We start from the raw sequence: 13,879 nt of genomic DNA, 5'->3' as shown, positions 1-13,879 counted from the left end.
GCTGATGGGAAATCATTCCTTAACCAAGCAGGGTTCCTACAGAGTCAAAGAGATTTAATATCTGGATTCAGTTCTATTCACCTCTTCATGTGGAAATCAAGAAAAATCATCACTGATGAAATTCAAAGAAGATATCTAGTTTGATAGAGCTGAAAATAATGAGTGGGACAAGATAAACATGCAGATGCTTGGTGGCTTATTGAGGAGAAAAAATTTACAGCCAGAACTAAGAAACATCAATGCCTAAGAGAGCATTGTAAAGAGCAAGAGATGTTTTCTTTCCTGAAAAGCATGCACTCAAAGAAAGATTTTCTGTCATAGTTATTGTGGCTGAAGAGCTGAGCTTGTGGCTCTAGTGCAACAACATGTCAAAGAAGAGATTAAGGACGCCCTTAGAGAGACAAAAGAACAGCAAGAGGAACAGTTCTGGTTTCTATGAGCAGACCTGATGAAATGGGTACAACAGTGTTGTCAGCTTATCTGATGTCCACATCCTTTAAGGACTTCTACTAAACTGAAGAGAAAATGTAAGCGATCTGCAGAGCAATAACCAGTACAAGAGGAATATCTCCCAGAGACCAATTTTAAAATCTACAGATCCAGCTTGTGAAAGATGACTGACAAGGTCCTTACCACACAGTTTGATTCTGGCAAAACCTGAGACCAGTAAATCCTGCATCTCATGCTTCAGGCTTTTCGCATTACATTCACATCAAGCTCTTCAGCCAAACATCAGTTATTGGGCAGTGTAACAGTGTCAGAGGCATATGAGATAGCAGCAAATGGCATAAATGAACAAAAGCTGCACCTGTGTCTGGAATAACACCAGAGACCAAACAAGAAAACATAATCTCTTGTGGACAGAGATGTCTGATTCTTACTACTCTCACTACCACCTTCTGTAGATTTCTTGTTTCTGCTTCTCATTGTGTATTTTCAGTTTCCCCTGTTGAGAAATGGGTTGTACTTTTTCTTGGCTGGCCTTTTCTGGGAAACAGAGGAGACCAGCACCTGCCAGCTGCCAGCACAGCTGTTCTGTTGGCAGGACTCACAACCATCCCTCTTGGCTACCATATGTCCTCTATGCTCTCTTCTCCCTTCTCAGGATCCTTCAAAAGACAAATAAGGCCCATCTCACTCTCAAGAGAAATTCATAGAAGCTGCTGAGCTTCCTACTGTGACAGAAGGCCTTGGTAAACCTCAGCACTGTGCACACTCTGCCCTTAAACCACACACACGTGCACACATCCTACTTCTTATTAAGTATTCTGACCACTGTTACATTTTGTCCTGGGCAATAGTAGAAGGTAGATTTGCTGTACATAAAATCTGCAACAGAAGACATCAAGAAAAAAGGTAGTGTGAATTAACATGTCTTCATTTCTATTTTTAGTATGATAAGTAGGAGTTAGTGATAAGCAATAGTGATTAGAAGGAACCTTCCCTACACTATCTATACAGCTTTTCTCTTCTACAATTACATAATGCAACTTGCAAAATTAGTTATCTGTCAGAGGACTAGAAACACACTTCCCACACACCCACCAAGTGCCTGCCTCCTCTCTGCTCTCTACAGAGGATTCTTTGATTTTTTTTTTCTGAGATTAAGAAAAGAACAAGGTTTCAGTTGAATGAGAGTTGAGTGACATCTGTGCTTAGTGACGTCACTTTTAATGATTGTTGGATGAAATGAAAATGCTTTAACTCAGTAATCAGTCTCCCAGTGGAAACTGTGGGCTTTTTTAAACGTTATGTGTTTAATTCTGTTTCTGACTTAAAGGGACTGTCTCTGATGAGCACAGGAGAGAAGTACTTGTGATACAAGTCTAAGGAAGTCGAAGCTTCCGCTAAGAGACAGAGCTACCTAGTGATATCTGCTTTTTACATCTGGAGAACACTGCTGTGTGGGTAGCACCTCACTGGCAGAGCTACCTGAAGAAAAGCAAGAGACTCTGCACCCTGAGAGCAAAGAAGATTCTTCATCTCATCTGAGAGGAAAGGAGGAGAAAAGGTAAAATTCATGAAATGCAATTGCTCAAACATTTTTGTATCATGTACACTCATGATATGTGTGAATGTAATACTTTTTCATTTACCATTTATAGCTGCTCAGGTAAATTTTTTAAGCAGTTTTAAGAATTCTTGCATCATCAGACGTGGTTGTAGTCTGTGAGCATATATTTTTAAGTATTCAAATGTATTATGCTGAACCTAGACTAAATTCAGGTATGTCTAGGTGCAGTTGCTGTAAAGCTGTCTTTTCTACACCACTGGTGTCAAACAGTTCTGTCCTTGTGACTTGTAAATCAGATTAAATTCCTCTCTGTGTAGAATGGAATGGAACTGTAGGCTGGAAAGGTGTCATGCTTGGGAACACACACGGTAGGTCTCAGATTAATGATTATCAACGTTTGCTGGTACATAGCAGCAACACACAGGACTAAGAGAAGTAAATCTAAGAAACACTTCTCTTCTGCTTTACATTCATAAAATGAAGACAAAGGGGAAGAAAATAGCACAGGCTTAGAGTTCTGATACGATAGGCTAAAAAAATGCCACTTGTGATGTGAATAACTGAACACAAGTAAGAACAGAACTGAGACTTAAATTTCTGGTATGTCAAACTAAAAAAAAAATGATGCTGTGATATGAATAACACACAAACTCGTAAGTCAGCAAGATATTTTCCCTGTGTCCAACTTACATCACTTACAACTCTGTATCTGCCTATTAGAAAAGAACATAAATATGAAGATGACAAATTCCTGTAATTCATTTAGCCACTGAAAATAAGCCCTTATTGAAAGCACATGACAACTTTCAGTAAAGGTAATTGCATAAGAAAAGTCTGATGAATGTTTATCACTGTCTTCTTATGGTGGGTGACATATACCTGATGGGAAAGGTGGGTGAGTAAAATTCTGAACTGCTGTGAACACTGAGTTTGATTTTTACTTTGCTCTACATGGAACTTAACTCTCTCTAATTTGACACTGATGTGGCCCACATCTTTCACTCCTATTTGCTTTCCTGTCACCCATTTGAACATCCCTTTGTGCTCAACATGCAAGTTGCACAGCACTGCAAGGACAAAGCACATGCATGCTAAGGACAATACCTTGCTCAAATGTGCACATGCATCCATCCCATAATGCTTACATAATGTCTGAGAACCTGCAGTGAGTCGTGTCCTGAGCTGTCACTTCTGATTCAGGTTTGTGGAGTAACCATGTGGTCTTGATGCACTGAAAGCCACTGACATTTTTATATTCTGACATTTTTATATTCTTCCCTTCTCAGAACTGGGGGAAAAAACATGAGTTCTTCAAGTACAGAGTCCCTTGAAGTCGAACCCTCAACCTTTTATGACTATTATGATAGTTATTACGATGCTCCAAAACTGTGCAGTAAAGAAGGCGTCAGGAGGTTTGCAGCCTCCTTCCTTCCCGTTCTGTATTGTCTGGTATTCCTGGTCGGGCTCGCTGGAAACATTCTGGTCATCGTGGTCCTCTTCAAATACAAGAGGCTGAGGAGCATGACTGATGTGTACCTGCTAAACCTCGCCATCTCAGATTTGCTCTTCGTTTTATCCTTGCCATTCTGGTCTTATTTCACAGTAGACCAATGGGTTTTTGGGACTCCCTGGTGTAAAATCATTTCGTGGATCTACCTGGTTGGGTTTTACAGTGGGATATTTTTTATCATGCTTATGAGCATAGACAGATACCTGGCAATTGTTCGTGCAGTGCTTTCCTTGAAAGCAAGGACCACCTTCCATGGTTTTATTACTAGCCTTGTTGTGTGGCTAGTAGCTCTTTCAGCCTCAGTCCCCGAGCTTGTATTTAGAGAGTCTTTTAATGAACATAATTTTACTACCTGCAAGCCGAGATTTACAGGCAATTTCACAACATGGAAGCTTTTTTCCACTTTGGAAGTCAACATTTTAGGGCTCCTAATCCCTTTTATAATTATGACATTTTGCTACTCCATGATCATTAAAACATTAGTTCACTGTAGAAATGACAAAAAGAATAAGGCTGTGAAGATGATTTTTGTTGTCATGATTGTGTTTTTCTTTTTTTGGACCCCCTACAACATTGTTATTTTCTTACAACTGCTGGAATTTATGGGAGTCATTAAAGACTGTCAAGTGAGCAGGAATCTGGACTATGCTTTCCAGGTAACAGAAATCCTTGGCCTTTTTCACTGCTGTCTCAACCCAGTCATCTACTTCTTCATGGGGGAGAAATTCAAGAAGTACCTGAAGATGCTCTTTAAGAACTGGCAGCTACCAGGGTATTTCTGCAAGTGGTGTGGAGTTCACATCACTTACCACACTGAATCTACCAGTTCATTCCACACACAGTCTACAGGAGACCAAGACGCTCTGTAAAACATTTCAAACCAGCCACTGAACTCAGCAGCAAGCAAACTGACAACAAACAGCAGGAACTTTGAAAAGCAGGAATTTTGAAAAGCTAAGCAAATGTAGACACATTTAACAATAAGCTAGTGCCGGATAATTACTTACTTCAGCTTTATTTGTGCCTCTAGATTTTCTCAGTATTATGACAGAAGGTGTCCCAAATGTGGAACATGGAGGATGGACATGCAAGGTTTCTCTGCTGTGATTACAAATCACTGCTCAGCTCTGTGCAAAGCAGTGCACTGTGTGCCTTCTTTGTCACCAGCTTCAGTAGATTGGCCTGCATGGAGGGGCAGAGGTGAGACAGCACCTTGTCATCAGCACATGCACTTGGAATACATATTAATGTACTCAAGAAGAATGATTGTAACCACACTTTTTTATTCTGCAGTTGATCTGTGTAGGACTTGTTCACCTGTGACTCTTAGGCAGCTATTAGCAGTACCTGCTACTTTTAAATGTTTCATTTCAGGGGGAATGATATATCTCCTGTCATTAAGAAAAAGCACAAAATATATTCTCTACGTGCACAAAGACTCAAAGCAAAGCCATTACTTTTCATTGTAGGTGCATTTTCTTTCAGGTTGACATATATGCCTATATGTAGGCGTATATATAGGCATTTTGAATTACTTTATCACTGTAATTCAGGATATCACGTCTGTATTTTAATGAAAATGGAAAATATTTTGAATATTTTTGAATAAAAGTGTTTAAAAAAACTTATTTTCCAGCATGCATCAATAAATTTGAAGCATCTTGGTTAAAAGTATATATTTTAAAATGAATGCCCTTTCTTCCAAAAGTACTTAACCCCAAAACTTGATTTTCATTCACTGGAGATGTATCTGGCAAAACAAAAGAAAGTAAAAACAGAGATTGTGTACAAAGGGTATGTCATAACTTAGAAACCACACATAGAATCCTTGCATTTGATAACAGCACAATGCAAGCAGTGTGATACCCCAGTAGCCGCTCACAGGATATTAATTCATCAGCAATCTGTAACAGGAAGGAAACTCACACAGCAGTGTTTAGATTTTGGCACAAAAATTATTTTAAAATAGGCCAAAAATCAGTAATGTGGTGGCAGACAAATTAAGAGTTGAAAAATATGTATTAGAAGATATTTCTGGTGTGTCTTTTTGCTGGACAACAACAATTCATATTTCTTACTATAAATGATGAATTTTATAGTAAGAGATTAATTATTTTCTTACACTGTCAGTAACAAAGGGCCTGCTCAGCATTCAGCCAAGGCTGCAAAGAGCAAACAAGGCATTAAAATGTATCAGGAAAGGGCTGAAGAAGAAATGTATAAACATTGTAGTGCCATTGTGCTCATGACTCTAAATGAGAGACGTAAGTGAAAGCTCATCTCCATGTGACCTCTCTCATGATACAAGACTGAAAATAAAATTCAGTGCACTTAAATCGCACACACACATGTATTCATCATAACTTTGGGAATGCACTACCATTTGCAGTTTGCTGAGAATGACAAGCAAGGATCTGCATTAATGCAGATAACAATAGCTGTGGAAGACATTACTTGTAGTAAGAGAGAGCCTTTATATTGAAGAAAAAGACTATAAATTCTTAATACTCAAAACCTTAGAATCCAAAATGCAATCACTTAGGAAAACTGATAGAAAGAGTGGGTTATGCCACCCACCTTTTTTGAAAAGGAAGACAAATTTAAAGTGTGAGATGCTTCAAATTGTCACAGATGACACTGAAGCCATCATAACATCCCAAGGTAGCATGGCACATCATCCTCACAGCAGGTGATGCTGACAGCAGAGGCACTGGGAACTGCTGAGCTGTGCACTTGTCTGGGGCACAGACTGCCCTGGAAGCCAGACAGCTTCCACTGCAGCTTCTTTTTCCTTTGTCCTGCTCTGTGATCCCTCTGGTCAACAACAATGGCCCTTGCTTTCCAGACTAAGGGAAAAGCTGCCTGTGCTGGGCTGGCAAAAATGAGGGTCAGCAAAGAACAAGCAAGCTGAAGGCTCTTGACAGCTGTGATGCGAGAGACATCTAGGGCAAAGAGTGGTATCAGAGATGGCTTGCAGGTTGGTCCAGGTCTGGGCAAACTCTGTGGTGAAGGAGAATGCTGTGGAATTAATGGGGTGCACCCAGCAGCCATGCAGCAATGCCACAAACAGAGCCAGTGCAGGGCCCTTCTCCGACACAAAACTCAAATGTGCCTCAGTCACTGCTCAGCTTTGTACCCCATGGCCTTTGCACGTTTCCCTTGCTGCAGAGGGGGCCTGGTGCAACCAGAACTCCTCCCAGGTGAATATTGTCTTGCTTTTCTGTGCCAAATAGCCTCTTCCAGCTCTCCCAGTAATATTCACAGGTGCTCAATGGGTGTGCTGGACCAGCAACTGAGCTGAGCTGAGCTGAAAGTTGAGCTCTGAGCAGCTTTGCTTCATTGGGTGCAAAGAGGAGCTCATGTTAAATTGATGGGTTCAGGAAACCAGGTCCTGAGGCTGGAGCTCATTGAACATGGGTGGCTTCCTCCTCTGTCACCTGAACAAACCGCCCCTCCCACATGCACCAAGCTGCAGCGGACAATGCCACTCCTCTTTTGAGAGAGGGTTTTGAAATCTGCTGATGAGAAAGGACAAGATAATAGTATTAATACAGACAAAAATAAAGTAGGGATTTTCAAAATGTCATTTGACAAAGGTGTTATTTCAGCTGAACAAGAGTTTCCAGCAATGAAGAATATTCGTACAAACCCACTGAACCATGAAAGACGATGGATAGATATTTGAGTGAAACAAAGCTGACTCATTCTTAAAGCCACAATTTTACATCAAGGTTCCTCAGAAGGCCACCCTGCATCCTCTCTTCAGTTATGCTAAGCAGCCACAGAAAGGTAGACAAAGGGGGAAATCAGCTAATTAGATTAAATACAAATAATGATGAAAAGATAACAAGTTGATTGGTTTTCACAGTGTGCTTAGGCCACCACAGTCACTCCCTAACCAAAAAGCTGAATTACACCTTTACTCTGGAGGACAGCTTTACCCCTTCTAATTGTGCAAAAGCAGCATCATGGCCAGCAGCCTGCTCCCTGTCAATCTGCTCCTCTCAGTCTGAAAGCCGGTGAGGAATTGCAGTTCTCCTTCCTAGACTGCAGCTGTTTGTCACTGTCCCAGCAGTGACTGCTTGTCACTGTCCCAGCATTGTCCCAGCAGTGACTGCCTGTCACTGTCCCAGCTCTGCACACCTGCTCTGAAGGGGAGCACAATTCCACAGGCATCAGAGTCTTCCTCTGTAACCAGGATGCTTCTAAACTGCCAGCAGGGATCTACATCACACATTTTCCTGCAAGAGCTCTTAATTCTTTGCAGTTTTATCCAACATCTCTCTCTTAACACAACCAGAGACCAGTTTCATTACATCCTGTCTCTTACGCCAACATCTCCATCTGACTTGATTTACAGTTAGAAATCAAGGGCCATTTAATAATATAAATCAAAATAATCATTAAAATAGTGCTTAAGTCAATGCCTACTGAAAGTTCAACTTTGTTACTCCAGTCATGAAAGGAGGAGACTGGAAATGATACAATAGTGGTGAGATTTGTAGCATTTGTATAACTGATAAGACCATTCAAAGGAGAAGGAGTGGTGGTTGTATCTGCAATCACCTTACTGTGACACAGCAAGTGCCAATGGCAATCATGGACAAATCAGTCCTAAAGCAATGAGCCTTACCACTGAGTAAACACCAAGTTAGAAGCTCCCAGGATGATTTTCTTTTTCACAGTCATCCAGCAGCAACAGCCATCACAAAACTAACAAAATCCCATTTTAGGGGACAGTCACTGAGTCAAAAACTCTTCTCACAGAAATGAAGCTCAAAAACAAAGCTCTTATCTGTTCCGGATAAAAATCAACAACAAAATCAAGTTCTCCATGTAATGCAGACCAAATACATGACTGATAAATGGATCACACTCCTCTAATTTTTGTACTTTTTGAATTTATTTTTTATTTTTCAAGTCAAGTTTGAAGGGTTGAAGTTTCTCAGGGTTTTAATTTCTTGTTTCAAAACAAGTTACAGAAGACATCCAATATAAGTAGCTCTGTAACTGCATAATGCAAGCTCTTTGTGAATTCAAGTGTTGCAAAATAAAACTACTAAGGCACTAAGAATTTTTCAAATTCCAAGATTTTTGCTTGTTTGTATTTAACAACAATGGCAAGTAATCAAGAATCTGATCTGCAAGAATCAGATATTTCTCCATAGATACAAAACACTCATAAAAAGTATTCTTGGTGATGTTAGTAACATGTAAGACAGAGAATTAATGAAGATTGACATTACTAAATGAACTCTTCTTCTCAAAAGAGATTGTGGCATACAATCAGCATTTTCCAAGAAGGTCCAAGCAGCCAAGTTCAGGAAGAGACTTTTGTATCTGGGAGAGTGATTGGAACAATGGGTGGACATCCCTGCATAAAAAGCATATTTGTTTCTTTTGCACAGGAACTTTGCACCCCTTAAAGAACCTCCATGGGAGTATTGTGGTTTGGGCAGGGCAATGGAAGAGAGGGGCCCTCCCTAGCTTTTCACCTGTCACCATTACTCACAAACAGAGAGAGCAGTACTGGCTCATAGTCACACAAAAGCATCTTAATCAAAGTGAGGAAAGACCACAACACATCTCTGTACTTGCTTATAACTGGTAAACTGAAATTGGACCCCAAGCAAGACCGTGACTACAGGCTCAGTGACTTGCCTTTTCTGCTATCAGAGTATGTGGGAAAGCTGCAAAAAGTGCATAGAAGGAATATAAGGATGGATTTTGCTGTTGTTTACGCCCCCTTTCCTCATTCACAAGCACTGGGAACAGAAAGCAAATATGTCTCATTGATTGCAGGGAGCAATGGCATGTTCTGCAGGCCCCGCAGACAAACAGCACTGAGAAGCTGCAGAGGACAGCTCTGCCCTTGCTATCAAGATTCTTGTTTATGCTTTCTAGAACAGTGAGACCCATAGTATGAGGTGTCACAAAAACCTCCCCAGTCCTACAGAGAAGGGGCTAAAGGGTTTACAAAAAGAAAGATTCTGGCTGTTTTCTCCTCAGTTCTGCTTTACCAGCCCATCCTTGCATAATGTAGGTCACTACTCGCTTCCTTTCCTCAGCAATATTAGGGAACATCCAAAATCTCCCACGGGAACGTTGGCCCTGACTGCTGCTGCTCTGGCTTGTTGCATGAACCTCACATGCCATCACCTCATCTCCACAGTCACATGGAATCCATTCACATGTCAATCCATTCACTTCCTCACTGGCTTAAGCTCACGTTCTCTGCTGGCAGAAGTCACACAGTGGGATGGATGCTTGTCTTGTCACAACACAAAACACAGAGTGTTTTCCTTTTGACAAGGCAGTTTCATGAAGATGTCCCTGCTCATTGCAGGCAAGTTTGACTGGATGACCTTTAAAGGTCCCTTCCAACCCAAACACTTCTATGATTTGAAGAAAATATGGAAAGGGCAAATTTTTGATGGCAGGTGCGTTGGCTAATGATAAACACCTTTTAGCCTAAAATTCCCTCCACATTTTTATAATCTTCACATTAAAACTATTTTAGAGTAAGTCAAGCCTATTTGTCAACATTACTGCAACAAATTATTTTATAAATTCTGCTCTGAATTCTCATTAAAGTTTTATTCTGATGGGGGAAATAATTTCAGAAGTCCTCATGTAACCAAAAATTGTAGAAAAAAAATCAAGGATTTGTCTTATTTAACACGCTTAAACAGCTTAAATAGAATAAGTGCACCACACTGCTTAATAAGTATCTTATTACACATATCCATATGAATGTACCAGAACTTAGGAAAAAAGCCAGCATTAGAAGCATAATTTCAGTGAAGTGATGAGTGCTGAAGACTACTGAATAAAAATAGGATTTTTTTTCTGTGTTTTTTTAAATCTACTGCCTATAGTGTAAAAGACTACAGTATTTTATAGACTCCATCAACATGAGACTGAATAAAATTTAAACAACCAATCATCATATTAGCATTTATGAAAGGTCAATTCTTAAGTGGATAACTATTTACAATTTGCGTCAGAGACTGAGAAAGCAAGGTTAGTACTAGATACACAAGGTTCTGCTGAATTTTAATTTGCATGTTGGTTTTTTTTTAATTCCAGGAACGGGTTTGCACAGAGGCAGAGCAACTATTAATAGTGTCAGAAAAAAGGGGGAAAAAAACCAGCCTACCTTTTCTCTAAGGTAATTCACAATGAAGACCTCAGTCATAATATGATACAACTGAATGAGACCTGAATTTTCAGGAGAGCACATGCCAAATTCTTTAATTGTCATACCAGCATAATTCAGTGGGTACACAGAGGCTTCTAGGTCCCTAGAGAAATGTAAAAAAACCCTCTATAATTGTCAACTAATTGTACAGAGATAGCTTTGGAAGGGCTGATACTGCCCAATATTGGAACAAATAGGCAGCTAGTATCAATGCCAATTTTAGACTTAAAAAATTCTGCCATGTTTTCTAGACCCGAGGCCACAAGATTGTTTTGTTACTGTTTTGCAAAAGTTACTGCTTTTGCAAAAGCAAAATGAAACACAGTAAAAAACAGAAATTAAAAAAAAAAATAAATCAGTGAGATCCTTCACAACAAAAGCTCCAGCTGCCTGGTCAGGGAATGGCACGAGAGCAGTACATGAGGACCTGGTCGGTGAGACCTCGTACAGACTCAGCAGACAGATGTGACATTTGAATGAAAGTGTTTCTCCTTTGTGACTGCAAGTGCAGAGAGTCCCACACAGACAGATTGTGGTGGATGGGGGCAGAATACAATTGGCACCAGCTGTATTTGTGCAGATAATGGTCATGTTCAGAAAAACCCCATGTTTTATTAACACTGCCCTACTAAATGCCCTCCACTGTCTGCACTGGCTTCCTTATCATGGTGGTGCAGATGCCAACCAGGCAGAAGTAACCCAGCCATATCAGTACCTCTCAATCTGAGTTAATATACCCAAACCAGACTGTAGGACCCTAGTCCTATACTTCTCCCTGAAAACAGACAAACAAAATCTGTTGAGGATCGACCTTTAGCTTTGCAAAGGATGTTGGTCAATCTGAGTCTTGCATTTGCAACATAGAAATCAAAACTCTGTCCTCCTTTGTAAAACAAGGCATGCTGCAGATGAAAGTACTACAATTAGATAGTATTACAGAAACAAAAATCTGTGCATTACTTGCCAGATTCCTTGCTTTGTCTCAAGACATCAAGAACCATGCACTCTCATTTACTCACAGCCCAGAAATTTTAATCTCCTTCCACAGAAGATGAAAACAACTTCATAATGGATTATTCTAAACACAAGTCTTTGGTTTTGAGCAATTTCTTCCAAACATTTCTCAGCCAATGGGTGATTGTCCTGAATCATGAAGTTTGAAGACTAAACCCCTACTCTTTTTAACTTGCTTGCCCAATTTAACTGAGGTTTTGACATTTGTAATCAGCAGGGGGTTTCACCAATTTGCATGAACACACTAAAACAGGTAACAGGAAAAAACAGAACTTCACAAGAAAGGATAGGAACATTCTTTCAAAACCAAACCAGCATCAAAATTTTACATCAGAAGGTCTACAGCCTGACAACAAATGAGCAACCTCCCAAACCAGAATACACTATGGAGCACCAATCAAGACTGTTGAACAGAACTTAAACTTTTAAATTATTTCAATTGCTGTACTTCAGTTAGCCTTGCAGAGCATGAACTTCAGAGTTTTGAGATGTTGTTTTTGCAAACTAAGTTATGGCAAGCGAGCAGCTGAATCAGCAAAGTCTGAGTCTGTTGTACTGAAAAGAACTTAAAAACACTGAAATTCTAGCTCAACTTTGTACAAAAAAAAGACTTCACCTTAAATTTCCCAGTCCTGAAACTCAAAAGAAGATGATCTGATATGCTCTACTTCAAAACATGATACTGGGCTAGATGGACCTTAGGCAAACTCAGTGCCATTATTCTTATATGAAAAAACAAAGTACTACTAAATGAGATAAAGAGATCAAATGCAACAAAAAATATGAGCTGATCTTTGTGTATTTTTAATGCCCTCAGCCTCTGACACAAAAGGGTTCTTGTGAGCTGTGCCAAATCCTTAACAAACTCAGAGAGAGGAGAAACCTTGGGAATCTCTGAAAGTTCTTTCACTCACCTTGCAGGAGAAGCACAACAGGATGGTTATGTGTCCAGAGAAGATGCTTGCTCACCAGCAACCACAGTGAAAGCAAACCAGAGACCATCCAAATTACTGTTTTGTGAACTGAAAATAGATGATGCCTATCAATGACTGACAGAACCAGCACAGTTTCTACCTTGCTCAGATAAAATGAAAGACAAGATGGTAATGAGCAGGTGGGGATAAAGTACCAGCAGACCTGGTACTGATGGACATTCCCCATTCTTGCAGTTAGACAGATTTTATTAAGATTTGGATTAATTTTCCCCACTTTGCAAATCCAACCAGGGGAGCTGAACCTTTACTACAGTTCACCTCCCTTCTTTCATGTAAAAATTCTCCACTTGTAGCTAAGAAATCTGAAAACTACAGAGCTCAGCATCATTCACCTTTAGTGAGATGCAAGGCCACAGTCTGTAGCTGGAGGTACCAGAAGGGGAAATTATTTTCCTTCCCGTCTCCAATGCCAAGCTGCTTAGTTTAAAAAGAAAAACGAATCCCCAATAAACAAAAAACCAAGGAAAGCAAAACCAACACAAAATCAAAACCAAAAAAGAACCCACCCTTTACCCAACATATTATTATGCCTTCCCCAGTCCTCACTAGGCTTCACATCCAGATCATGCTTTGTAACACTGAATATCCTTTTCAGCTTGTAGCTTCATAATGCTTAAACATCCCCAGTTGCAGCACTTTGTACTGTACCTACAGGAACAGGAGAAACAACTTTCATGCAAGTCAAGGATGCTACTACTGTGATCTCTTTTCAGTATCTTTGCATGGACTGAGTTTTTCAGAATTTAAAAGAAAAAAACCAAACCACAACAAAAAGCCTCCTGGCTCATTTCAGCATAGGTAGTGTCTGCTCTTGTATCTAAATTACTGGCACCTGTCCAAGCTCTCCTTATTTCCTAGGATGGGTGAAAAAGCTTAATTTTGGGGTGTTAACGGTGGTCCTTCTTATCACAATAAAAGACATTAAGAAGAATATAAAATTTGGCTAATCCAGACAGGATCTATCTTTCTTTTTTCTTTTTTTTCCCCAGCACCTCTGAAGCCTTTGAATCAAAGCAAACAGACCTGAGGGGTTAGACTAGAAAAAGTTAAAAATAGGCAGCTTGCTGCTAGCTGTTTTTGCTAAACTTTCCTCTACTTCAGCACAAGCTAGATGGACTCAGTGCTTTAAACAAAGTCACATCGGA

General features: G+C 40.0%; 1 protein-coding gene across 1 annotated transcript; it reads left to right on the top strand.

Annotated features, from left to right (window-relative positions):
* The first annotated feature begins 1,808 nt into the window (after positions 1-1,808).
* Positions 1,809-5,067, top strand: LOC131563609 (C-C chemokine receptor type 4-like). Its single transcript, XM_058813722.1, has 2 exons — positions 1,809-2,011; positions 3,301-5,067. Exon 2 carries the CDS (start codon positions 3,317-3,319, stop codon positions 4,391-4,393), a length of 1,077 nt encoding a protein of 358 aa, XP_058669705.1. The 5' UTR covers positions 1,809-2,011; positions 3,301-3,316; the 3' UTR covers positions 4,394-5,067.
* The last annotated feature ends 8,812 nt before the right edge of the window (positions 5,068-13,879 follow it).

This window comes from Ammospiza caudacuta, chromosome 1, assembly GCF_027887145.1.
Source record: "Ammospiza caudacuta isolate bAmmCau1 chromosome 1, bAmmCau1.pri, whole genome shotgun sequence".
NCBI classification, from domain to species: domain Eukaryota; kingdom Metazoa; phylum Chordata; class Aves; order Passeriformes; family Passerellidae; genus Ammospiza; species Ammospiza caudacuta.
This window is presented reverse-complemented; position numbering and strand designations above follow the sequence as displayed.